The 25,778-nt window shown below is 43.1% G+C and overlaps 3 protein-coding genes across 3 annotated transcripts in view; 2 read left to right on the plus strand and 1 right to left on the minus strand.

Moving 5' to 3' along the window:
- The first annotated feature begins 1,010 nt into the window (after positions 1-1,010).
- Positions 1,011-8,522, plus strand: DNAJC25 (DnaJ heat shock protein family (Hsp40) member C25). Its single transcript, XM_075019995.1, has 4 exons — positions 1,011-1,342; positions 2,900-3,052; positions 4,329-4,799; positions 7,444-8,522. Exons 1-4 carry the CDS (start codon positions 1,028-1,030, stop codon positions 7,564-7,566), a joined length of 1,062 nt encoding a protein of 353 aa, XP_074876096.1. The 5' UTR covers positions 1,011-1,027; the 3' UTR covers positions 7,567-8,522.
- A 2,589-nt stretch (positions 8,523-11,111) lies between these two features.
- Positions 11,112-17,545, plus strand: GNG10 (G protein subunit gamma 10). Its single transcript, XM_075019996.1, has 3 exons — positions 11,112-11,329; positions 14,810-14,941; positions 16,671-17,545. The coding sequence occupies exons 1-2, from the start codon at positions 11,249-11,251 to the stop codon at positions 14,933-14,935; spliced, it is 207 nt and encodes a 68-aa protein (XP_074876097.1). The 5' UTR covers positions 11,112-11,248; the 3' UTR covers positions 14,936-14,941; positions 16,671-17,545.
- A 3,247-nt stretch (positions 17,546-20,792) lies between these two features.
- Positions 20,793-25,778, minus strand: part of SHOC1 (shortage in chiasmata 1) — a 58,727-nt gene continuing 53,741 nt past the window's right edge. Inside the window, exons 28-30 of the mRNA XM_075020836.1 lie at positions 24,738-24,909; positions 23,962-24,519; positions 20,793-21,628 (exon numbers count right to left, since the gene is read on the minus strand). Coding sequence (XP_074876937.1) covers positions 21,528-21,628; positions 23,962-24,519; positions 24,738-24,909 — 831 coding nt within the window. The 3' untranslated portion in view covers positions 20,793-21,527. The remainder of the gene's footprint in view (positions 21,629-23,961; positions 24,520-24,737; positions 24,910-25,778) is intronic.

Below are 25,778 nucleotides of genomic sequence, written 5' to 3' on the forward strand. Positions count from 1 at the left end.
CGTTCTTCTTGGCAGAAGTGAGCCCCGAGTAACACCGTGTCAAAGAACTAGCTACTTTCTCAATTCGGGGCGGTGGGTGGGAGGGGGACAAAACTGGCCGTGGATAGGTTTTGCTGTGTTTGTTAAGCTCCGGATCTGAGGAGTTGAATGTCAGCCTCCAGCGCTGAGGGGCTGGACTCTTAATGAGCCGCAAAGAGGTGGAATTTTTTTGCAGAGGCAGATTTGGGACTCATCCACGTCTCAAGGAAGGGATAAACATTTATTAACGCAAAAAGGAGACAGGCAGAGGAGGCCAGAAGCGCATGCTCATTTCCAGCAGAAGAACAGTGCGCGTCCTCTGACGAGCAGAGTATTTCCGTGGCGGTTATTGCCAGCATCAAGCATCAATCCCGTTTTCCTGGGAAAGGTCCGATATCGAGGCAATGTTCCTGCCAGTTCTACTGAAGCAGGGGTGTAGTCCTCGTTTCCAAAACGAGCCTTCGGGTGAGAAAGGTCTAAGGCGGCAGACCTGCTGCCGCAGCCGTGAGGCCAGGCGCCCGTTTTAAGGGAGGGACCCCTCAGACCCTCTCCTTTGCCGCCGCCATCGGGGGCAGCCGCCTGCACGTCAGGCAGCAGGAGCGCTCCCTAACACACCTTCCGCGGGGTACGCAACGTGTGCGTGTGTGTGCTCGTACCGGGAGGCCCCGCGGGGCGCGACAGTTAAATCACACCAGTCCAACAACGCGAACCGGAGGGCGAAGCCCGAGCCCTGCAACGCTGAGCTTAAATTAAAGCCGGCTTCGGGGCGAGTTTCAAAAGATCCCCCCCCCCCCCCCAGAGGAAAGAACGAGCGGGGACAGGCGGGGACGACACAGCAGCAGAAAGATCGCCACGGCCACCGCGGGCTCCGTCGCGACCGCTCGTCTGTCGCGACTCCGCTGCTCGCGGCGGGGGCCGGGAGGAGGCCCCGCCTCCTCCCCGCCGGCCCCGCCCCCCGGTTCGTGCGCAAGCGCCTGCGCAGGGCGCGGGCGGCGGCGGAGGCAGTAAAATGGCGGCGGCGGCGGCTCGGGGCCGCGGTGTGGGGCCGGCTCGGCTGCTCTGCCTGTGGCTGTGCGTGGCGCTCCTGCCGCGGGCGGCGCGGGCCCTGACGGAGGGGCTCTACTGCGGGCGGAGCGTCTGCTACGAGGTGCTGGGCGTCAGCCGGCAGGCCAGCAAGGCGGAGATCGCCCGCGCCTACCGGCAGCTGGCCCGCAAGTACCACCCCGACCGTTACCGTGGGGAGCCGGCCGCGCCGGGCGGCGGTGGCCCGCAAGCGGCGCACGAGAAGTTCCTCCTCATCGCCACCGCCTACGAGACCCTCAAGGTGAGAGAGCGGGACCGCCGCCGCGGCCGGAGCCGCTCCGGTAAGAGACAGCGCGGGTGGCCGGCGGAGGGGGCCGCCCCGGGGCGGGGGGGTGCCGTGTGGGGGGCGGCGGGGGGCCGGGGAGCGGGGAGGGAGGGCGAGCGGGCAGGGCGCCGGGCCCCGCGTCGCGACTGGCCTCGCCGCCGCCGCTTCCCGCGGCGGTGTGGTGTGGGGAGCGGTGTCGGTGTCCGGGCGGGTAGGTGCGGGGCTGGGGCGAGCGCCGTCCGCCGCACGCTCCTCGCCGCCCTCCTCCGGCGGAGCTTCGGTTCCCCGTCTGGGCAGCGAGCGCCCTGAGAGCAGGCAGCGGAGCGAAGCCGTCGCATGTGGCGAGAGGAAGAGCCGTGGCTTTAAAAAAAAAAACAAAACCAAAACCCAAAAAACGGTGGAAGGCGCATAATCCCCTCCAAATTTTGCTCGACGGCTGCGACTCGCTCGCTTGCCGCACCTGTACCTGAAGCGTGCGTCAAAAGAGACGCGGCTTAAACGTCGGGATTCTGCCTGACTCCGGCCCTGCGCATCCCGCAGGTGTCTCTTCCCCGGGGAGGGTCGGAGCCCCTCGGGTTTACACCTGGGTGCATCGCGGCAGGCTCTGCGGCTTCGGGTTTGCATTCTTTTGTCTGGACCTAACCGGCTTGCTTCCTGCCAGCAGTCAGGGAAGGGGGGGGAAAAAAACGGCAAAAACTTCTTCAATAGCCGGTCCAAGAGTGCGGCGGGGGACAGGATACAGTTATCTTGGAAATCCCGTTGTATTTAAAATGAACCGGCTGGGCTTTATCTTAGAGGTATACCTTTAAACAAAAAAGTAACAGCGACTCGAGTAGCATATGGGATCTGTAAGGGAGGCTTATCAGGGCAAAATATGTGTGGCTTGGCAAAGATGGAACTCAGGAATGGGAGGAAGAAACCTGTAAGTGTTTTAAAGGCTGCAAGGGAGAGAAAAAAGGGAATTTTTTTGTGGGTAGGAAAGGAATGCAGCTGAGGCTGAAAAAATTAGATTTCTTACTTCTTAATTATGTGGGTGAAAATGAGAAAAACTCCCGAGAAAATGTGAACAATGAGGTTTTGAAATGGTCTTCCACTGGACAGATTCCACAGCCTTGTAAGCTAATTCTAAAAGACTTGTAAAACAAGCTCTTAACAGGCTCTTCATCTGAAAGACTTTTCCTGAGTGATATTTACTAACTGTAGTCCATCTGGATTTCCCATGCAGAAGTTAAAAATCCTTATTATCTGGATTTCAGCTGCCTGTCTTTATTTCAGTGTTAAATGTCTTCATGCAGTGTGTGCTTACGCATTTAAGACCACATATGTGAGATGTGTGTGGGCAGATGAGTGTGAGAACAAATTAATAGAGAATATGAGAAAAGGACCAAAGATTTTCCTCTGTGCTTCATAGTTGGTCGAGTGACTGCCAATTTTACAGCAGCATGGTCATTAATGAGGTGTGAAACACAGCTATAACAGAGTAAGTGAAAACAGGAATCTGAACCCGTGCATGTTTTTCATCTCATCCTGCAGGATGAAGAGATGCGTAAAGATTATGACTACATGTTGGATCATCCTGAAGAGTATTACAGGCATTACTATCACTACTACAGCAGGAGATTGGCACCTAAAGTGGATGTCAGGATAGTGATTCTAGTTACGGTGTGTGCCATCTCCGTGTTCCAGGTAAAATTCCATGTTTATGTGACAGTGCTCAGTGAGTTTCTGAGTGGGAAGAGAAGTATCTGTAGCTCTCATTATGTGCCAAGTGTTAAACAGGGTCAGTGAGGAGGCAGCTTATTCTGTGGTGCACATAGCTTGCTTTTTAGTGGGATATTGGAAGATAAAACAAAAATATGTTGATCAGAGTTTGACAGCTTGTAATAATAAATTCCAATGGCATATTCAATCAAGTACCATATTTCTCTTCAGACTTGCTTCCAATGGCAGAGTTTCATTTCAACTCTTATTTCTTATTTTGGCTGTAAGTGGAGTCACTTTCCTGCAGTCCAGCTGCCAGATGATTGCAAATTCAGTGTAAACATCTGTGTAAACTGATTTGCCTCTCTCTTGCTTTCTGTTGTTTCTGCTTCTTGGCCTTTGTTAAGGTTGTATAAAGTGTATATGTCCACCGTTTGTCTTGGTGAATGGTGTGAAATGCTGTTTTTTTAAAAAAAAGTTGTGCCAGTACACATGTTCACCCCAGGCAGTATATTTCAGATTTCTTGTTTGGGGTTTTTGGTCCTCATTGAAATTCAGCCGGTAACTGGAGGTTAGAGAGGGTTGTTGAATCTTGTGAAGTGAATCCTGTCAGACTAATGAGATTGCCAGGTACTTAATCCATGTTTAATTAATTATTTTAAATGGATAACAATTTTATAATGAGATGTTCCTATACCAGCTACTTTATTTATAAATCCATAGTTGGGGTCAGCTGTCCCAGCTGTGTCCCATCCCAACTTCTTGTGCACCCTGAGCTTATTCAGCTGGTGTGGTGAGAGACAGAAATGGCCTTGACTCTTCTGTGAGTGCTGCTTAGCAGTAAGGAAAACATCCCTGTGTTATCAACACAGTTTTCGGCACAAATCCAAAACATAGCACCTTACAAGCTGCTATGGAGAAAATTAACTCTATCCCAGCCAAAACCAGCACAGGGAGCTTCTGAGAATGGCTGGCACAGCCAAGCATTAACTTTCAAGAGATTACTGTTTTCTTGTGAACAAAACCAACCTGAAGTGTCTGCTTGTCCTTCCTCATCACTGTATATTGCTGCGAGATACACATCTATACATCTGTTTTCCAGATGCTTTACTAAGTTGGGAGGAATAATTATAACTGCGGTAATGTAATTGTGATTAAAGGGATATGACAGCATTATTATTTTTTTCCTGGCAAACCTCCAAATAGGAATGTGTCTGTATAAAATCATGGTTTTTTTACTTTTATTGTTCTTCAATTACAGTTCTTCAGCTGGTGGAGTAGTTACAATGAAGCTATCAATTACCTAGCAACAGTGCCAAAATACCGTATACAAGCTACTGAGATTGCCAGGCAGCAAGGTTTACTCAACAAGACTAAAGAAAAAGGCAAGAACAGGCGGTCTAAAGAAGAAATTCGTGAAGAAGAGGAAGAAATCATCAAAGACATCATTAAAAATAAAATAGATATAAAAGGCGGTTATCAGAAGCCCAGGATATATGATATCCTTCTATTTCAGATCATTCTTGCTCCTTTTTACTTGTGCAAATACATAGTTTGGTACTGTTGGTGGATTTATCGTTTCACTATTAAAGGGCAAGAGTACGGTGTGGAAGAGAAGCTGTATATCATACGAAGGTACATGAAAATGTCTCAGTCTCAGTTTGACAGCCTAGAAGATCATCAGAAGGAAACCTTTCTTGAACGGCAGCTGTGGATACGAGAAAACTATGAGGTGAGTAGCTCTAGTGGAAAAGCTAATGTTAGTTACCTAGCACTCCCAGAGTAAAAACAGCTGTTTTGTGAAGGTGCTTGGGACAGGGATGTGTGAAGCATTGCTTCAATTCTAGCTATTGCTTTCTAAATTGAAAACTGTTAGACAACCACTCGGTTGTGTTTTCTTCCACTTCTTGTGCTCATGGACTGGTAGACAACAGCTTCTGACCATGCACATGGATATAGGAAAGGATTTGCTTGGTCTGGGGACATCCACCTGTGACTGTTAGGGAATCTATGCATATGACACTTAGTTGAATCTGACGAAAGGCTTTCTTATAACAATATGGTATGACAAAGTTACTACAGTAGGTTGAAGACTGTTCTTCTAACAGTAGTAATTTATAATAAGAATTACCTGGATCATCTGAAACTCCTATTTCATCAGTCTTCTAAGCCATTAATTCCTAGCTTGTTTTTTTAAACTGTCCCTTGATAGTTCTTCTTCAGTGGGTCAGGGACTGTCATTGCTGTGCTGTATACCTATTCAAGTAAAGATGGCATATGAAATACCATTGGGCACAACTGTTACTCTAGCCATGGGTAGCCAGTTACTAAATAGTCAGTATGTATTTTTTTTAAGCTTTCTGTGAAAGAACATTAGCCACAGCATGGAATTTGCAGTCCAGAATGACTTCGGTACTGGGGAGTGGCAGATTGACAAAACGCTTTTATTGTTCTGCAGAAGCTCATCTGTGGGCCATCTGGGTGGGAGGTTTTTAGAAGAGAAACTGAGAATCCAAACTCTGTCTGCTTAAGGGGAAGAAGAGATGCTGCTGCTGCTCTGCATATGCTGGGAAAAGAAATGTGATGGTGGCAGAACTGCCTCTGCTGCTGGCAGGGCACCAAAGATAAGAGAATGCATCTTTAAAAGTAGGCAGGGTGAATTAATCTAGAAACTTGAAGAGGAAAATAGTAAAATTGATGTTAATGTAAGGAAAGGGTTAGCTGACACATACATACACATGTTGAATTATGATGGGTTTACTTGATCTTTGGACTTGCAGATTGTTTTCTAGCAATGTTACTAGTCAAAGGAGATGTTATATGGAAAAAGTAAGATAGGGTGAATGTCCTGTTGTTGTAGAGGAAAAAATACGTGGTTGGGATCCGTGCTGTTTTTAACTAGTGATGTTTTGGTCACTGAATATAAAAGAGCTGTATTTGCCAGAAGTGAAGTCTGTTTAGCCCAAACTCTTCTCCTGTGGTGGCCAGCAGTTGATTTTTAGTGAAGAATACAGGAAAGTTGCACCTGTATAGCAATATTTATCCAGTGTAATTTGCAGCTTTGGGACTTCCTGAAAAGGAAATGGTGTCTTTGTAGGTAATTGCTTTAATGAGTTTTTCTTTAATAAACTTACCTAGTCACTCCCTGAATGCATTAAAACTTCCAGTGTCTGCTGTGCCATCTGGTCATGAGTTCAGCAATACACGTAGAAGGTGGCTCTTTTTTGAAGCCACACAGACACCTACTGTTTTTTGTATTACTGGAAATGGAGAATAATCATGCTTTATTCTCTTTTCTTGTTCTACAAGTGCTCCTATGTACCACTACCATATCTGTACTTGAAACTTAGTTGTGTCTTCTCTAGGCTGAAAAATATGCTTAGGTGTTTTTCCCCAAAAGCTTCTCTGTTCTTTGATCACTGGAGATGCCTATCTGCATATTGTTCAGTTTTCCAATGCCTTTTTAGGGTGGGAAAGACCGAGAATTCAGTACACAGGTACATCATGGAGCTCCACAATGTTTGGGTGGTGTCCCCCCCCTCCATTAATTTCCTAGTAATTCTTAAAACCTGTATGATAACTGAACATTGAGCTGGTGTATTTATAAAGCCATCTCTAATGTTTTTAAAATCTTGTTCATGCATAGCAGAACCTTAAATTTAATTCCCTTCTGGAAAGAAGTCAGATGACACTGAGATGACATAAACCTGTATGGGGCTGAGATTTACGCTGGCTGTATCTACGTGAACAGCCTTCCAGAATAAAAATGCAGATGCTGTTGCTCTTTTTTAGATACCTGACTCTTCTGATAATTGTGGATTTCATTACAATGGCACCATTTCTTGACAGAGTGTAATTACTTATCATTTGGTACTGCCAATACTTAATGTAGAGATATTAATATACTTGAGAAACTTAATTAGGAATAAAAAGTTCCATAGCAGTATTCTATCTAGACAATGACTTTGAAATGGGAAAACAGCTAAAGTGAGGAGCTGAACTGTGTTGAATGGTATGTGTGCTGAGAAGGGACTCAAAATGTAGCTTTCTGAGCATTAGCAGTTCTTTACTGTAAATTTTGTGAAATGCATGAGCATTTAGTTCTTCAGCAAAAAAAGTTTTGGAGCTTTCAGCATGGCCTTACAAGGAGATAGTTCTACTCTCAGCAAAAATGCAAAGCATCTCAATGACAGCCAGTAGGCTCCTCAGCTGAAGGTGCTCCTACACTTTATGTTGGTAAAGGTCTGCTTCTATGTTGCAATTCAGTCTTCTGTAAAAACAATAAGCCAGTTGAACTATGAATGCTTACACCCCCTCCTTGAGTTTCACTTGAGCTGTTTCTTCAGCCTTACTAAAAACTTTTGTCTGTCTGTCAGGTCTATAAACGACAACAAGAGGAGGAGTTAAAGAAGAAGATGGCCTTGGATCCTCGATGGAAGAGATATCGGCGGTGGATGAAAAATGAAGGACCTGGAAGACTGACTTTTATTGACGATTGAAAGTTGCTGAAAAAAAGTCTATACTAATGTTGAAAATTATTTGTAAAACTTTTCACTACATCATTCAGAGTTTTGTCTGCTGTGGCTCAGCAGTGATCTAAAACTCAGGAATTATTAAATCAGGCCGAAAAATAATACAGGTTTACCATTTTTATAGATCAGACTTACTAAACAGGCTCAGCTCAATGTATATATGCCATTTACTTGGGGATCTCAGTGTGGAATTCATTATTCCAAACAATGTATTTTCTCTACATATTTCATATTCATGATCAATGGAACCATAACCTTAGTCTTTAGAATATGTTTCTAGATCAGTCTTTGAAAGTCCTGTTTTTATCTTTTTAAACTGAAGGGTTCCTGCAGAAGGACACTGGAAATGCTTATGAAGGGTTCTGAAGCAAGGCCCTTTTCTGTTTTTCTCTCTCTTCCCCCTACTTTTCAATCTACTTTCTAAGATGCCAAATTGTTTTTTGATGTAGACAATATGGGGATTATACCAGACTACTTCTTTTGCTGTTCCTGCTCCAGTTGGAAATGAATTTTATTCTTTGTGGGAGTAAATGATGCATGATTGATCATTATTGTGATGCAAACAAGCCTTAATTCTTTTTTCTACAGAGTGATTATTTGTGTTACAGAGTGATTAATGAAATAGTATGCTTAGATCTTTTGTGTTTGGTTTTTCATCTTGTATGTTGGATTGTACCTGCTTGTTCAGTAGTAGTATACCAGTGAATACTAGTCTACTACATGTGACATTTCTTTCACCAAAGTATTGGTAAAAGGGAAAATGACCCTTTTGTTAAAAAGGGCAATTTTGATGCCTTATGTAAATAGAAGTTTATATAATATACATACTGAATTTGCTTTAAATTCTAAATCTAAAGTATTCTTTATGTTTATCTCTTCTGATCAGACCTCAGAGTACTTAGAATAAATAATGCACAACAGCATGCTGTGGTTTCCTGTGTGATGTGTCTCAGGTCAGAGCTTCCATGATCTTGCTAGTAAGAGGGATTCTCTTACCATATTTCTATTCAGGAATTTTACTGGGGAAGGGGCAGGTGGGGAGCATAGCCTGGTTGGGCTTTTCCTGTTGTTTATCACATCTCTAACAGCAAGTTCCTCAGAAGTGTTTCTGCTGAAAACAGTGCTAGGTTAGCTGGCTTCTGTGGAGATTGGTTCTGGGAGAGAAGCTCTTGAACTTGCTACTCCTGCCAAAGCCTATAATAGCTAAAAGTTTTTAAATGCTTATTGATTAATTTTTGAAGCAAGATGTTTCTGATTCGGCAAAGGTGACCTGTCTTCATTCTTTGAGGAAGAGTTTCTGTTCTCTATGCCTCTTTTGCTAGTTTAGCTTTCACTAGTTCTTGGAATGTCATCTATTTTCTGTTTAAAATAATACATATTCAAGAGTGTGGTAGAAGTACTATGCTAAATGGTTAACTTCTGTATGCATTAGTAAAATAGCAGAGGAACTGCTAGATTTGTCCTTTATCTCTGCTGCATGTAGTGTAGCTGTAAGCTTAATTAGCTTTGTATTTAATGGTCAATTCAACTCTAAAACTTGTTAGAGAAGGTATCTAGAATAAGCTATGCCTGATTTCATGAAGTAATCTTAGGGACACTGTAGTGGTGTGGCAGGGACACTGCAAAGATGTTCATCAAGTGTGAGACCTTCACAGCTTGGGTCTATTGCTGCTTCATCCCCCAAAACACGGTCTCCTGCAAGAGTGCAAGGGGGAAATTAAGCTGCTGTGATAGAAACAAAGGGAGTAAAGGTAAGCACAAGTAAAATGGTGTTGATCATTAGGTAAGACAGTTATATCTGGGAAAGAACCAGGCAAGTGCAGGCAAGAGTATCTAAGCCTGTGGCCGCAGTTTCACAGGCTAGCAGCTCTGCTGTTCTTGCCCTGGTGCCTCACTTTGCTCCATCCTTTCACTCCCAAGGCAAGTATTTGGGTTATACAAATAGGTACTCAAAACACCGCTCTGTTTTCTCTTTTTGCCTAGGTTCTAATCAAGATTAACTTCCTGACCTGACACTACAGCAGAAAATTGGTCCAATGGAGAGGTAGTCCCTGGGGAGGACAGAACTGTGTCTTTTAGTGGCAATAGTGTATTATCTCCAAAACTGTGGCCTGATACCGAGTGAGTGGGGAAGGGAAAGTCAGCAGCTATTTTATGACCTCCTGGAAGTGAGCTGTTCTGCAGGCTGGACTTGGGAGTTCCCTCTTTTCTCAACATATGAGCCCTTTGAAAATAACCACATGCAGGCATAAATTCATGGGCTGCAGCAAAAATTTGCTCAGCAGTGACACTGTGGTCACATCTCCACGATGGAGGATAGAAAAACCTCATATGTCTTTACAAAGCTGTCAGCATTCCAGTGATAAGTCATTAGCTGAGGCTACTGAGCATTTCTACCATAACATCTCGTTGTAGTTCTAAATGAAGTCCATCTTCTGGGCATGAATTTTCACGCCCTACTTTATCTTGAAATAAAGTTGACAAAGCAATTACATAAGAGGAAAAAAAAAAAGGAGGAGCGAGACTGCTGGGAGTTACAATACTATACCTGGTAAAGCCAGTGTAAATCAAGATGACTTCAGAGAGAAGTGTCTGTATGCACAAATATTGCTGGTACTGGGTAGCAGTGAGATCTTTGTGTGTAGAAGTGTGGCAAGGTAAATAGGATCTTGAAGGAGAGCCACCTTGCCTCTTATCAACTTTTTTCAAAGAACTGTATCTGTTTTGTAGCATGTATGTACTTTCAAATACATAGTGTACGTAAGGTGAAACGTACATTTCACTCAATATGCAAATGGTATTCAGAGTTGGGGCCTTTCGCATTCAGTGAGAGTCTTCTCCATGACCATGCTGAGGCTTTGACTGAGGCTCAAGCATGTCTGTGGCTGGTTGTCCTTATGTCGAGAGCAATCACCTGATGCTATGAACTTCACCCTGACAACTTTTTAACAGGCCAGCAAACTCTGAAGGCTGGCAAACCCCCACTGAAAAGTGAAGTGACTTATTTATGGTCACTAGTGAAATGGTGATATATGGGGTGGGGGGGAGTGCAGCAATGCTGGCAGCAGCTGCCGGGTGGTTTGAGCTTAACATCTGCCCGTGGGCACAGCAGGCTTTTCATTAAATCTTTGCAGGATGTTTAGAACTCCCTTTCTGCTCTTTCCTTTTTTTTCCTTTCCTTTTCCCCTCTTCTTTTCGCTTGCCTTTTTTCTTTCATTCTTTTTTTTTGCTTTTTTCTCCCTTTTTTCTCCCTCCCTGTCTCTCCCACTTCTCTCCCTCTGCTTTTCTTTCTCCCCTTTTCTCCCCTTCTTTCTTTTTTCCCTTTTCTCGCTTTTTCCCCCTCCATTTTCCCCCCTCCCCCCTCTTCTCTTCCTTGTTTTTTTGTTTGTTTTTCTCGCCCTCCCCGTCCTATTTTAACCAGCAACCTTCTCTGCCCCCGAAGCAGCCTGAGCCCTCCCCCAGGGCCGCTGTAAGGGCGGTGGTGGGGCGGGGGCTGAGGGCGGAGCGGCCCCGGCCCCTCCCCGGGGCGGCTCCGCGGCGGCGGGGGGAGCCGCGCCGCGCCGAGCCCAGCGGGTCCGCGCTGCCTGCTGCCTGCCTGCCTGCTGCCTGCTGCCTGCCTGCTGCCTGCCTGCCTCCCCGCGGCCCGGGCATGTCGTCGGGCGGCAGCCTGAGCACCATGCAGCGGCTGGTGGAGCAGCTGAAGCTGGAGGCGGCGGTGGAGAGGATCAAGGTGAGGTGGTGGGGGGGGGTCGCTCCGGCCGCTGCTGCCTGGGTCGTCCGCGCCGCCCGCCCTGGGAGCGGAGTCGGGGGGGGGGGGGAGAAGGGGGCGAGGGGTGCCTGTGGCCCCCTCCGCCCCCCCCGGCGGGGGACGACGACGACTGCGAGCCCCCCCCCCCCCCCGGCTCCCGTTGCCTGCCGTTCCCCGGCAGAAGCAGCCGCCGTAAGCCGTACGGCAGCGCCCCGTTCGCTCTGCACAGGCGGGCGTGAGAATGGGGAGCCGTCCCTCACAGCTGAGCCCCAGCCGCCCCCCCGGCCCCGCTTCTGAGCGCCGGCAGGGTCTGCGGGGAGAGGCGGCGTGTTTCTGTACCCGCTGACACGCCGGGGGAAGGCAGGCGATTTTCTACGCGTGCATGAACCTCCTGCTGCCTGCGGATTTCCAGACAAAGACAAGCTTGTGAGGCGGCCCTGTCATCTGCCATCTCCTGAGGTTTGGGTTTGGTTGGGGTTTTTTTTGCTCCGGCAGCCCAAATTCACCCATACAGATGCGGCCAAGACTGCTCCCAGCAGGTGCTGGGGGTGGGCGGGTGGGTGTGTGTCCACAACTGCTTTGCAAAAATGACTCTTTCCAGCCACGACACAGGCTGTGATGACGGTCAAATTAATTTGTATTCTGCGCTTTCCTCTTCAATTACCACCTCCGTGCACTCGCCATTTTTCTCTGGCCGGTCACAAAACACCATCTTCCTCAGTCTGACAGACTGCCAGTGTACTGAGCTGCAGGAACTTCGCTAATTGATTTAAAAATAATTTAGAATACCTTTTGCCACTATTCCTGTCCTGGGCTGCTGAAAATTTGAAGCTCATTCCAAGGTGAAGCTGCTATGGCTTTTGGACATCATCCCGATCAATTCATTAATGTTACTAAGTTTTATTAGTGAATACTGAATTGGAAGATGTTTCATTCACTAGAAGTGATTGTCAGCTTATCACTGCAATGATGTGTGGGAATCTGTGAGAAACAGCACAATGCAGAGTAGAAGTGTAGGCTTTTGCAGCAAGAAGGATATTGTCTAATGCAGAAATGATTGACCAAACACTTCTGTTGCTTTATACCACCAGCAATAGCCTGGATCTCTGTTCCTGCTCATTTTGAGGCATATACCAGCTCCCTGCTTTTTGGGGGAAGGGCGTGGAGGTGGCATAAAAAATACAGTTTGTAGTTTATTGGGGGTTACTTTGTGGCGGTAGCATATCCTGAAGCTGGACTTCTCAAGGCTACATCTTTAATGTGGGTTTGCTTCATCTCCAGGAAGGTCTCCAGGTGAGACCTCAGTCTCACCTTTCTTGCAGCATTGTGCACAGCAGTCTTTCACCAGGTCTGCTGTTCTAGGAACCTGTTCATGTCTTTTTCACAAGTGAAATGATGCATGATTAAAAATGTGTCTTATAAAAAGTTTCATCTGGATTTTTTGACATGCAGTGCAAAAACAGTGAGGAATATATTCACCTGGTGAAAAAACACCTGAATCAGTTTTAGCAGACACCAAGGAGAAAACATTGTTTTGGCTGCTTTGAATAGACAATGTGCTTTCAGACGGAAGCTGGATATGAAAGGATTTTTAAAAATACATCCCATACTACAAAGTTCCAGTGGCAATTTTGTTTACCCTGCCAGCTGAAAAAGCAGACAGGAACAATATTTTCAGAAAGAGGAAACCAAGTAGGAAAGAAGTACCAACACACATCTTGCATGCAGGCAGCTGCTGCAGGGAATGTGTTTGTCCTGTGATGAAATAATGGCAGAAACCCTTGTATTTTCTGTCTGAACTCGAGGAGTGAAGTATGTTATAGGGGCACGGGTAGGGCTAAGAGTAGGCAGATCTGTCCTAGAACAACAGTCTGCTACCATACAGATAATTCTCACACAGATACCAAAAATCAGGTTTTTATCTTTCCAGGAGCACCAGGATATATGTAGGTCAGTATGTGTTGCAGAGTTTGGCAGCAAAGAGCCAGGAGACATAGAGAGGAACTGCTAACTGTGCTATGCTCGTAGGGCAAGCCATGCCCTGAATGACTCTCTGCTCATTTTCCGAGGAAAAAGCTCCATGCACCCTTGGCCTGTTCGGTGTTGGCAAGTGGCACCTCTGCCTGATAGCCGTGTGGTGCATAGTCGGGTACCAGCAAGGGGTTGGGCACTGTGGTTAAGGGAAAGGTGCTAATGCTGCCGGGGGGTCCAAGGAGTTGGGCAGAGTGGGAGACCTTTGCAGCCTCCAGAAAAAGGTTCTCCTCAAGGAAGGGAGGAGTGGCAAAGCCCACTGAGTAGCAGGGATCCTTGCTGTGGATGCTTCTTCCGGAACTCCCCTCAAGAGAACATGGGAGCCTGTGGGAAAATGCTTCTCTTAACAACTCCCTGAAATGCTGACAGCTGCCAGGTAAATTCGGGCAGTTAACAGGACGAGCATCCTGGAGGAGAGTTGGGAGGTGGTGAACAGGACAGCAGTGAAATAGCAAACAAAAGCATGCGCTAGGCCAGATTTCCCACGCACTTCCAGATGCTGTTAGATGGGATGGCCCAGAACCAAAATCCCATCAGGGCTCCTGGGTGGCCCCTTCAATCAGGAGGCTGGGAAGCGTGAATGGTCCTTCTGGGTATTGTCTCTTCCCTCTGCTGGCAACACTGCGAAGTTGTGTAGGAAGAAAAATCAGTATTTCAGGAGTCCTGTAATGAAGGCAGAGGTGAAGTCAGAGGGGAACTTGTATTCCCACCAGTACGCTCAGTATTTCCTTTTATAAAAAATGTAGCAGATGGCATGGATTTTGACAGTTCCCTGCAGCTGTTTCCAAAGCATGTCTGAGAAATTGGGAATTCCCCTGTTTTCCTGCAAAAATACAGGCACATGACTGACGTGCTGTCTGCAGGGAGAGCAGGTGAGTTCATTGCTGGAGGCACCTTGCCTTTGGGTTCCTGGGCTTGTTCTGCAGCTCTGGACTGCCCTCTCTGGGGGCTAGAGTGTGGATTTGAAGCTCTCACTTCACTGCCAGGGGAAGGTGGCAATTTGCACTTAAAAGCTTTTCATCCTCATCTTTTTGCTTTCATTCCTTGTCATGCTCTGCTTGGAAATGAAAATCCTCTTTATAAGTTATCTGAGGATACAAGTTCAAATATAAACCGGAAAACAGTACAGTAGATTGGAAAATACTGTGGTCACGGCCCTGCGCAGTTTAATGAGGACAAATTCCATCGCACTTGCACCTCAGTCCTCTGCACTTCTCTGGCTCATCACTGGCATAGTATTTCATGCATGTTTCATTGGAGCTTTGTAAATGTGCGTCTGTGCTGATTTACTTGGTGTTTTAGAATCCAAGAGCTGACTTGGCTGCTCTCCAGCTGTGTTTGATAATGGTTCTTCAAGAGGAAATGCCTAATAGATGCTTGTGAATGAATTAGTTTCCTCTCTGGATTTGTTTTTCTTTTTCCTTTACACAGGTCTCTCAGGCAGCTGCAGAACTCCAGCAGTACTGTATGCAGAATGCCTGCAAAGATGCCTTGCTTGTTGGGGTTCCTGCGGGGAGCAATCCCTTTCGAGAACCCCGATCCTGTGCTCTGCTCTGAAATCAGGTAATAAAGTTACAGATACCACGACAACAACTCTAATTTGAAACTGAAGGGCAGATGGTGATAGTTGTTTGAATGTCAAGTTCTTGGTAGTTCACCACTTCCCCCTTGGCTCTACAAATTGTTTTCTGTTTCTTTTAGGTGTGGCAATTGAAGCATGTCTCTTTCCTACAGCTCTTTCTACAGGTGTTTTGTTTATGAGTTGGTTTTTTTGTTTGTTTGGGTTTTTTTGTGTTTGAGCAGTTCTAGGGTCATTAGCAGCATCCAAAATAATAAAAACTGTTGGTGACACACAGCTGTGTTTGACACAGCCAGGCATAAAAAACCATCATGTACCCAGCTTGAAGAAGTAAGACAAAGCTGAGGCAGCTGCATGTGCTCTGATGACTAGCTCACAGCTTAAGAAAAACCTTGTTAAAATACATTTTTTCTTAAATGTCATAGTGCAGTTCATTTGGCTGTGTCTGTCCTCAGGCTCCTTCTGGTGTTAATGTTGGTACGGCACCAAAAGCGGTGGAAGCAGAGAGGAGCTGAGGTGACTTGTAATCACATCGTTTGTAACATTTTTCAGCACAGGTCTAAAGAATGAGATACTCCCTAAACTCTGTCTGCCTTAGCGCACTGGGTTGCTTGTACCTGCATTAACACCTGCAGGGTGGGTGGGTGACCTTGCAGCCTTTGCAAACCTTTGGGATCCAATTCCGTGATGCCCACTCTTGTCTCTCCCATCTGTCACACAGATACCAGTGATTGCAGCAGGAGAAAGAAAGGCCATGTGTGCGTGCTAGCAGTCTTGGGCAGGAACACACCATAACTTTTGTCAGAAAATCTCATTTCTTCTGCATGACAAACATACATGGAAGTAGGATATTCAGAAGGGGTTACTGTTCTTTAAAAGGAAAAATAAAAATAGTTCTTGCTGAAGAGCTGAAAAAATTACAGAGTGGAACAACCACTGAATTCTGTTCTTACTTTGACAGTGCTATCAAAGTGAAAATGAATGTTTTCTTTAAGGGCAGAATTTAGACTAGAACATAAAGTCATTGTAAAATCTTCCCTTTCTACTGCCAGGGTTCCCAAGCTTGCAGTTGTGCTTGTGCCTCATCAATAGCATGGGTTTGATCGTTGCTGCATAGGTTTGACAAAACAGGATTGAACTTGAAGAGAGAGAACAACTGAGCATGAGATGCTCTTCTCAAAAAACTTGGGGGGGACAAGCAGAAGATTTTTCTCAGTTTAGGTGCTAACCTTAATTCTTCCTGCAAATAAGACAAAATTGATAGTGGCTGTTGAATATGTTGCTTTGTTATTGAAGCAGTCTTTCTACTTTTTCTTTCTTGTGTCTCTGTGTGTATGTATGTATTTCTAGGATTCAAGTCTGACTACATCATCCAGACAGGATACAAAATACTTTCTCAAACAAGTTTGATGGTTAATTGATGATACTTTTAGAAATGTATAGCTCAGCCCAAGATGTCATTTAGTCATCTTTTGCTGATAGATCAGTTATCTAGTTTATTATTATTTAGTTATCTTAGGATAATAGAAAATGAAAGCAAAGTCAAAAAGCCAATTAAAAATTCTTATAATATTGAAGGATGCCAACATCCAACAAAGGAAAGTGGTTACTCAGTTTTTCTGGGTGCAAAGGAGCTTTTGTGTTACAATTTGTAAGAGAAATGTATCAGGTTAGGAAGACAGCATTTAATAAACCTTTTTTTCCCTCTTACAGGGAAGGTCACTGGAGAGTTGCCTTCAAGCCTGACATGAATAACAACTGCCTTTCCTTCACAAGAGAAGTCTCTCTCTGTGTCCTAACTTTTGTGTGGCTAAAACAATGTCCTAAATATTTATCTGTTTGTTCTCATGTATCCGTATTTCACTCTCTTTTGCTAATGTTCTTAAAGTTTTTTAATGTAACCCTTATTCTTTTCATAATAGTCACCATTGTTACTACACTATGCTAACAATACATGTATCACCTGAGAAGTTTACATTTTAGAAAAGAAAAACATGAATTTTTACCAAATCATATACGCCTATCTTGGTAAACTGTTACACCAGAATGATAGCAAAAGCTATTTGTATTTTCCAAAATAAAACATCCAAAAAGTGAACTGTTAAAGTATAAAACTAAATACAGTTATACTGAAGTAATATTCTCGGGGGGAATTTTGCTTCCATTAGCAAGACCTGGAACCAAATAGGGTATTTTTCAAGTGTATCTAATTCCATAAATGATACATATTAGAAACTGCTGGACACAGGCTTGATTGCTAAGGCGTGTTTCTTGCAAAACTTCTAATCTGTAATACTTCCCCTAATTTGTATTTGTAAAGGTACTGCCATGGTGGAATTTCCTTGATGTGTTTAAAATGTGACCAAACAGACACTAAAATCCATGAACACCAAAAGATAGTTGCATGCATAATTGTCAAGGTTTTTAATACACAAAACTTACTAAAATGTGCTTGGTCATTTGCCTTCAGTTTTTTATAGAGCACTTGTACAAGGACAACTAACTTTTTTAATAGTTTTTTAATTTTGTCTACTTTCTATTATTTTTATTCATCTTTTAGAAGTTTTGAAATAAAATTCCTTTCCCTACCGGCTTTGAACTCATTGATTGTAATGAAGAGCAGATATTGTAATGAAGAAGGTACTTTGATTTTGCAGTGGGAGGGGAGGCCTCAAGCTATTTGTCTTTTTGTGAAGAGAAGGTTGCTGTTTATCAGGCTCACATATACATTTTGAAACTATAAGGAAGAAGTTTGCAATCTGACCATTTGATTTTCATTAGTGCTAACTGAAATGGTGCAATGAGTGTCCTCTGGACAGTTCAGTCTTTGTCAAAAGATTTTCAGGCTTGCTGTCCTGCAGGAAGACACTGAAATGGGAGTCGTAATACTGCCAGTATGTATTGTGCCTCTAAATACAGAAAAGAATGTCCTTCCTTACGCTCTGGCTTCCTTTCATTGTAGGCTATTTGAATATGGCAGTTTTTCTTTTAGTACTCGACACATGCACACACTGCGGAAGTCTAGAGGAAGTGTTGTTATTCTTACTTGCACAGAGGTGATCAGAGGCTCAGATTGAGGTCAAAATGCTCAAGTCAGGGAAGGAAGGGGAGGGATGTGAGTATGCATCAAATGTCTTTGAACAGCCAGCATCTGGCTGCTGGCCATTGCCTCCCAGGCAAGCCCGTCGTATTTCTTTTACCTCCCACAATAAAGCCTCCCCCCCCAACCCCACATCTGTTTCTTTCCGCAGTCCCCACTGCTGCATACGTTTTCCTGCTCAGTGTCCCCACTTGGAGCTTGGGTTCTGGAGTGGCTGCTGAGCTGGCATAAGGATCTGCCAAATTACAGTGTGCAGGAGAGAGCAGCTGCTGCTGGCCAGCCAGTCAGTCAGCTGCTGTTGTCTCTTGGCCGCCCTGCCCAGCTCCATGTGGCATCTTTTGTCTGGAGCACCACGGTCAACACGTGTCAGGGGAGCACCGCTGTGAGCATACTGCAGGTCCTGACTTCATCCACGTCTTGCGCTAGCTGCGGATAGAAAGACCTGTGCAGCAGTTGCGAGATGGATTGGGAGCACTCCACCCTGGTGTACCTGCGAGTGTGGTGGTTATTCTGCAGTCTCATGGGAGGAAGACACGGATTCCAGTCTCTTCAGAGGAGCATGCTTGCCGCAGCCCTTTGCTCTCCGGGCAGCATGCAGCTGAGCTGCTGGGTACGAGCGGGGGGCGGGATGACAGCAGTGCCACCTCTGCCCTCCCATGGCATGGTCTGTGACAAAAGTCGGGTGTCAGAATGAGGTCCAGAATGGGGTAGGTTGGCGTTGAGGGTCTTGGGTGCCTGTGGGGAGTCAGTTTTACAAAGTGCAACACTGCTGGTTATTTTGTGTTGGCTAAATGAAGCAGCCTGCATCTCAGCAGCTCAGCTTTTGCAGGTTCCTAACCAGGGAACCTGACCAACGAGCCTGCTTCTGTAGGCAGCAGAACAGGTTGTCTCTTACCTGGCCAGTCAACAGGACAATGTCTTGCCTCCAGCTGCAGGTGTACCTGGGTTTGCACTGCTTTGCTGAACTGAAGATTGGGATGGCTTAGACAGGAACAAGCATCGCATTTTGCTACCCCCTGCTCCAACAGGTATAATCTGCAGTGGGTGGACAATTGTGGACAGCAATGTCTTAGCTTTCTTTACCAAAGACCATCCAAGAGGGCTGTCTGCTGAGGTCTCAACTGCACAGAGGCCTTCATACCAGTCTCATGGCTGCAGGTCCCGCAGGGTACCCAGGGTAAAGCAAATTAAGTGAGTGCACACATCTGTATGCTGCATGCCTCACAAGAGCCACCAGGCCCCCTTTATCTCACTGTCAATCTCTCTCAGTCCATGAGCAAGGCTCTTCTTCACCTACAGGTGCCACCCGCCTGGTCACTAAGCAGTTTACAAATTTGATCCAAGAGCTGAGTGTCTCTACCCGCTGATGGAAGACTGGCGATTAGTTTTTGTATTGCATCTTTTCATCTGAGAATTAGTTGCTTCCTAATTCTTCTTAGTCGTAGATGATTTGGGGGGGGAGTACATCTTTATAGTGCAATACTAATTTTCCTCCACATTACACAGATGGGAGGAGGTGGGGAGAATGTCACATGTGATAAATTTGTCGATGTGTACATATCTGTAAGAGATTGAGAGTCATAAAGAAATACAGTAAAAAAACAACTGGTCATTGCAAGCCCTTTTCCTTATTTCCACTAGGTTGCCAGTAACTAACTGTATGCTGATATTTTTTCTACCTAATGGAAACTTAATGAAGACAGCATTTGAATTTTCTTTACTTATTTAACACAGGCAACATGCTTTTGTTTTTGACATGATCTATAAATTACCAGAACTAGTCTTCCATGACTATTCAGGTGAAAGTTCTGGTGTCAGGCTTTGCCTGTGGCAAAGGAGGACAGAAATACATAGCTTGGCAGTGGCAGCTCTAATTTTCTCCACTGTGGTCACCTGTGACTGAGACTTTGTAGAGCCGCACTCTTAGAAGAACAGACTCCTGGGCCTGGCAATCTGGGAGACTGTTCTGAAAAACAGAGCCAAACCCATGCATCATACAAAGAGATGGAAAATGGTTAGGTCAAGTGACCACAAAAGTGGGCCAGAAATAGTAAGCAGACTGCATTTTTTATTTAAGTCTTTCTCTTATTCTGGGCAAAACAGGGAAATGCTGACTTGTTTGCAAGTCTACTAAAAGTGTTTTTATGTTACATTTGAAAGGTGTTTTCTGAAGTTTTGAAAAAAATTTGGGTATATTACTGTGAACTAAAATTGTTGTTAGTGCTGTCATCACAGCTTTTAGGAATTGTCAACTAAAAATCAACACTTTATTTTCTCTGAGTGACCAACGCTTTCTCCCCTAAGTGCTGTTTTTATTTATCCAAATAGTGAATATGCACTTAATGAAGGCTGAACATCTAGAAAGTATTTTACTGCAAGCACAAACCATAAACTTGAGGTTTGGGTTTTTTTTTTTCCTTTCTGTTATTGCATCAAACTTAAGAGGATTTGTGAGTTTGAAAACTGACTCATCTCAGCTGAAGGCCACTGAACAGCCACCAATATTCTGGAGCTGGCAGGCATGCCTGTACAAACCGTGTATGCATTACTGCAGCAGAATGGAGTTACTGCCTACCATTGCTCCCAGTCTATCATTGCTCCCAGTGAAACATACTTCCAGTTTCATTGCCAAATCTTTTGATGTAAAGTGAGGTTTCGGGTGCTATTCTATCCTCTCACTTCAGCAGCTTGCAATTGAGATGCCTTTCTCTAAAAAATTTTTTTAATCTCTTACCACTTCCAGCTGTAGCCTGCAATATCTGGCACTGCCTCCCAGATGACTCTCACCTCCCTACCCACTGATGCACTGTAGCAGGCTGAAAAATGTGGATGCCAACAAATGGCCTCCACCAGATTATGCAGAGAGCTAGGGTCACAACTTAGCCCTCTGAATCAAATCTATTAGAATCCTAAATTTCACCATGTCTTTCACATGTTGTACATAAAGCAATTAGGTTGTTTCTGTAGCTTGATCATGATTAAAGGCAGTTCAGGAACTCATCACATGGTTTCTAAAGGAGCTGTCAGAAGGCAAGAAGTGGAACTGAGCCAAAGGGACAAACACAAAGGGTCACAGCTGTAAGTGCAAGAAAACACTATGATTTTATGAGCAGCCTTGAGATTCTGGCATCTTTAAGTTTGGAAAGCTGCATGCTCAGGGAGAAGATATGAGGACTATGAGCTCCAGTATCTGTCTTTTTAAATTCATATTTTATTTTTTGTATAAAGAGTGATAAAGTACTTTTATGTCACCTGTGAGAACAAACAGAGAAGCAGTAATTCTCCACGTTCAAGGAACTAGTTTGTTTAGTGAAATTTTTAAAACATACAAAAGAATCCTGAATTAGTAAGGATTCCAAAACCCTAATTTCTCTCTAAAAATGAACAACAACAAAAAAATTAATCTATTTCCCTTCAAGGAGTTTAATAATTCAAAAAAATTATGTGTAGTATGCAAATCCCCATTCCATTCAAAATAATTTAAGTCGTGTTTGTCCATCTCTTCTTCCAGGGACTCTTTCATATGTCAATCTCCTTTTTTTTAACTTTGGTGCTTCTGCAAATTGTGGATCTGGAAAAGAAGTGGAAAGAAAATACATGTGTGATGAACTACAAATACAACATGCATGCAGACTTAACTATGTGTTTCTCAAATGCAGTAACAGACTTTAGCTTTAACAAGTATGCTCTGTATGAAAAGTATCAATTGCCATAAAATTAAATGTGTACAGATTAATATTAACTACTACTTACTACTACTGATCAGTCCTATGCATATTATCCTGTAATAATAATACAGGACTTTACACAAAATAAATACATCAACCTGCACTATGCTTAACCACTGTATTTCAGTAAAGATTTTAATGCTTATTTCTATTTCATTAATATTACACTCAGTATTATTCAGTACATTGTGAAAGTTCTTTTTAGAGATATGTTCATGTTTCTAAGTTGTTTAAAAAAGCTACTTGTGTTCTTAAGATTCAAGGATTTTTACAATAAAATATTCGAGTAGTTACTTATTCAAAATAAGCTGCTGTAAGAAAATTCTGTTTAGTCTTTACAAAAAGTATCATCAGAAAACTTTAACACTGAAGGATTTAATCTGTTCCAGTGGAAATACTGGCTTGGCATATTAGCATTAATTGTTTGTGGTTTAATGAAAGTTTGATCTAAAGTCCGAAGAAATCCCTGGGGGTTCCTAACGTGTCTTCTTAACTTGGGTTTGTACACATTTCTTAAACCTAGGATTTCACATTTCTTAGATTTGGGACTTCAGAAGGCTTTCACTGTATTAAGATGGTTTTTTGCATTAGCATTCACAAGTATCTAGTATACTTATTTTTTCGCTAGCTAGTGAATAATAAAGTAAAATAAGTCTACTCTTCCAAAATTTAAACCAAAAATTAACTTTTTTTTTTATTTTTTGAATTTAAGTATACCTTTGCCCTAGTGGGCAGGAATAATACAGAAAGTTCAGCAGTTGGACATCACAGTGTTTTCAGAATACTGTAAAATGTGGTACCAGAAGAATCTGCCCTGATCTCTACTGAAACTGTTGCATTTAGAATTTTATACTGTCAGTGCCAGTTACAGGTTAGTATTAACTACCCAGCAATACTCCAGGTCTCAGTTTTGATCCCAATGGAGAGGCAACAGGTCTGTTCAGAGTTTCTGTATGAACATTTTAATTTACATAGGCTGAAAATTAAAAGCAGTTCACCATATCCAATTAACTTTTCCTCTCTTTACTTCCATAATTGCCTTAAGCAGCCCATGAAACATAATGATATCAATTAGTTACTTGTGTTTTCATGAATGAGTCTGATCTAATTAGTGAAAGCATTTTAATGCTGTGCTGACCTTGCTGTACCACCAAGAGCTTTAACGACAGGCAGCAACAGAGAAAACATAAATTAAATCATCTGTACTAGGAGTTAGGCACTTTATTTAAGAAGCTTAACCTTGGATTTTTAAAGAATGTAGCACCTCACCTATGGAGAAGCAGCAGAATTTAAAAAATATTGCAATATATGATACAGCAATACTTAATCTGACAGGGACTAGTGATGGTTTCTTACTTTTAAGACTCCATGGATACGTATTATGACTTATCAAAAAAGGTCTCAAGCTAACTATATTTGAGAAAGTAAACCATGGATAAGAAAACTACAAAAAAAGAGAAGCCTGAAGATTTTACATAAGGACTGTACACACCTTCAGGGTAAACAAAGTTTTGAACTACACACTATACTGTCTATTTGAAGAAATACACTTTGGAATGATTCAAGATGGAGAGTTTAGCCCTGGAGACATTAGCTAAAAAAAATATTCCAAGAATAAGGGCACTGTATGAAACAAACTTAGAAAGTTGTCAGAGTGAAATTCTTTCTCCATCAACACTAACAGCACAACACTACTATTAGTAGTATCTAAATTTCACTCTCTGAATTTGCTGAATCTACTTTTTGTCCTGTAGAGAAAATACTTTCTAGTCTTTTCTTCTCCCTTTTGTCCAAACCTATGTTTACAAAATAACCTTTCCCGTAACTTTAAAAATAATTCTGGCATGTTTGTTATGCGCATTTCAGGCACTGTCAAAGACAGAAGAGGCTGAAGCTTACAATATTGGAGAACTATACTTTTCAATATTTTACCATGGAAAAATAATGGCAGTAACACTTTTCTTTTTTTAAATATATTCTTTATGCTCAAAAGAGAAAATAAATGTTTAGGAACATCTTATCACAGAAGAAATATATATGCAAGTAAGTTTTTAGTAAAGTTGGATTGGATTTAACAACTATTGGAAGAAAACACAAAATCTAAGCTTACAGATACTCCTGTTTCCAGTTGAGCTACAAAGAGTATTTTAGCAAATTCTGCTTGCTTTGGACATACCTGTTCTATTTTTTTCTTTTGTCCATAAGAACGGTGGACTTTGTTTTCTCTTTCTTCCAGATTCTCTAGCTATTTGGTGAAAATTCATACTTTGAAGCTCATCTGGGTCAACAAAGAAATGAGAGAGAAAACTACCAGATGCAAATGAATCACATGGGCCCCTGGATGAAGAGTCATTCCATGGGGTCTGGTCAATCAGAATTTCTGGGCTCTTAACATTTGTGTCTCTAAATTCTTCTAGAAAACTCTTATAGCTCTCCTGAGGTGCATAGTCACTGAAAGTTACAAAGAAATCCTCATTTTCAGAGTTTTTGGAAAAATGATCAGGGATATAGTGTGTCCTGAAAGGCTGTCGTTGAACATGAAGAGAATTCATAACATCTAGATCAGCAAAATCTTTACAGTCCTTTGGCACAGCAAAGAAATGCTGCTTCCTCCCTGTAATTACTTCTGAAGAACATGATTTCTTTTCTGTATTGCTTGGAAGATCAGAGTCAAACAAATCCTGATGATGATTCAATGGTGGAATTATGGCTTCAGAATCCATGTGAGATGTTCCTGGTAGAGAAAAATTTGAACCATTCTGTTTGGAGAATGAAAAATTAGCTCATTTCTCTACATTTTACAGAAAACCAAGATGCCATTGAGCACTTCAATTGCAGTCTGTCTCCTCAGAATAACTGACCTCTGTATGATTAGAAGATAAAATTCTAATATAGTCAGATTTTCACTTGGTTTGAAAGGAGACACATTTTCCTACTAATTCAAGATACTACCTGTGCTGTTTTGTGCCTTACCAAGCAGCTCTAAAGACCGATGACTTTGTTTATAATCTGGATAGAATGTGTTGAAGCTACTCCAGTTTTCTGGGGGTGATGCACCTTTCACTGCTGTTTCTAGTGGAGCAGCAGCATTTAGGCTGTATGAATATGTCATGTCACTAAAATGCTGAAACCAAAAAAAAAAGATACTTAAGGAACATTTATAGTACATGTCTACACTGTCAGATATGAAAAGTTAAACTATTTGTTAGGATTCTAAGATGTATAACTTTTTTTACTGGAAAGAAAGACTTACCAATACAGAAGGAGAGGCATGTACAGCAGACAACACGCCTTCTGCCTTAAATCTATAAACAGAGTAAATAATAGCCTGTCTCTTGAAACACAGGAAAATCAATACCTTAAAATACTTTATTAACTTTCCTTAGTCCAGGACTGTAGGAAGTAGTGTCTGCAATGGATTGGCGCATATCATACATTACAGAGGAATTAAACTGATGAGATCTTTTTCTGTTTTTCAGTCAGTAAACATGGCTTTACACATACGTAGTTATTACACTAACATGCACAAATTGATATTCAGTGCCCAAGCATCTGTTCACTTGCTCCTTCACCTTAACTGAATGCTTCTGATGTGGAAGTTTACCCTCCCATTTTCCTGACTGATTAAAGCTGTGCATTTTTTATCTAATTAGCTGACTAAAATCAGTCTATAATTTTCCCAGACTTGGCCCAACTGAAACAGTAGGAGCAGACAATTCTAACTGCAGAGTGGACACTTTAGTGAATGGAATTCTTCATCTTAACCTCTAGGGCTCTTTCAAATACTTAGTACTATGAATGTATAAGTGGTGGGGTTATTACTGTGTAAGAAGATGGAAGGAAGGAAGGAAGGAAGGAAGGAAGGAAGGAAGGAAGGACGGACAGAAAAAAGTCTTGGAAATACTTAATGGGAAAACATTTCTTATATTAGGGAAACATATAAGCTTGTATGCTGATACAATACTTGATATGATGAAGCTTGAAGAGGAAGCT

This window comes from Buteo buteo, chromosome Z (genome assembly GCF_964188355.1).
Source record: "Buteo buteo chromosome Z, bButBut1.hap1.1, whole genome shotgun sequence".
NCBI lineage: Eukaryota > Metazoa > Chordata > Aves > Accipitriformes > Accipitridae > Buteo > Buteo buteo.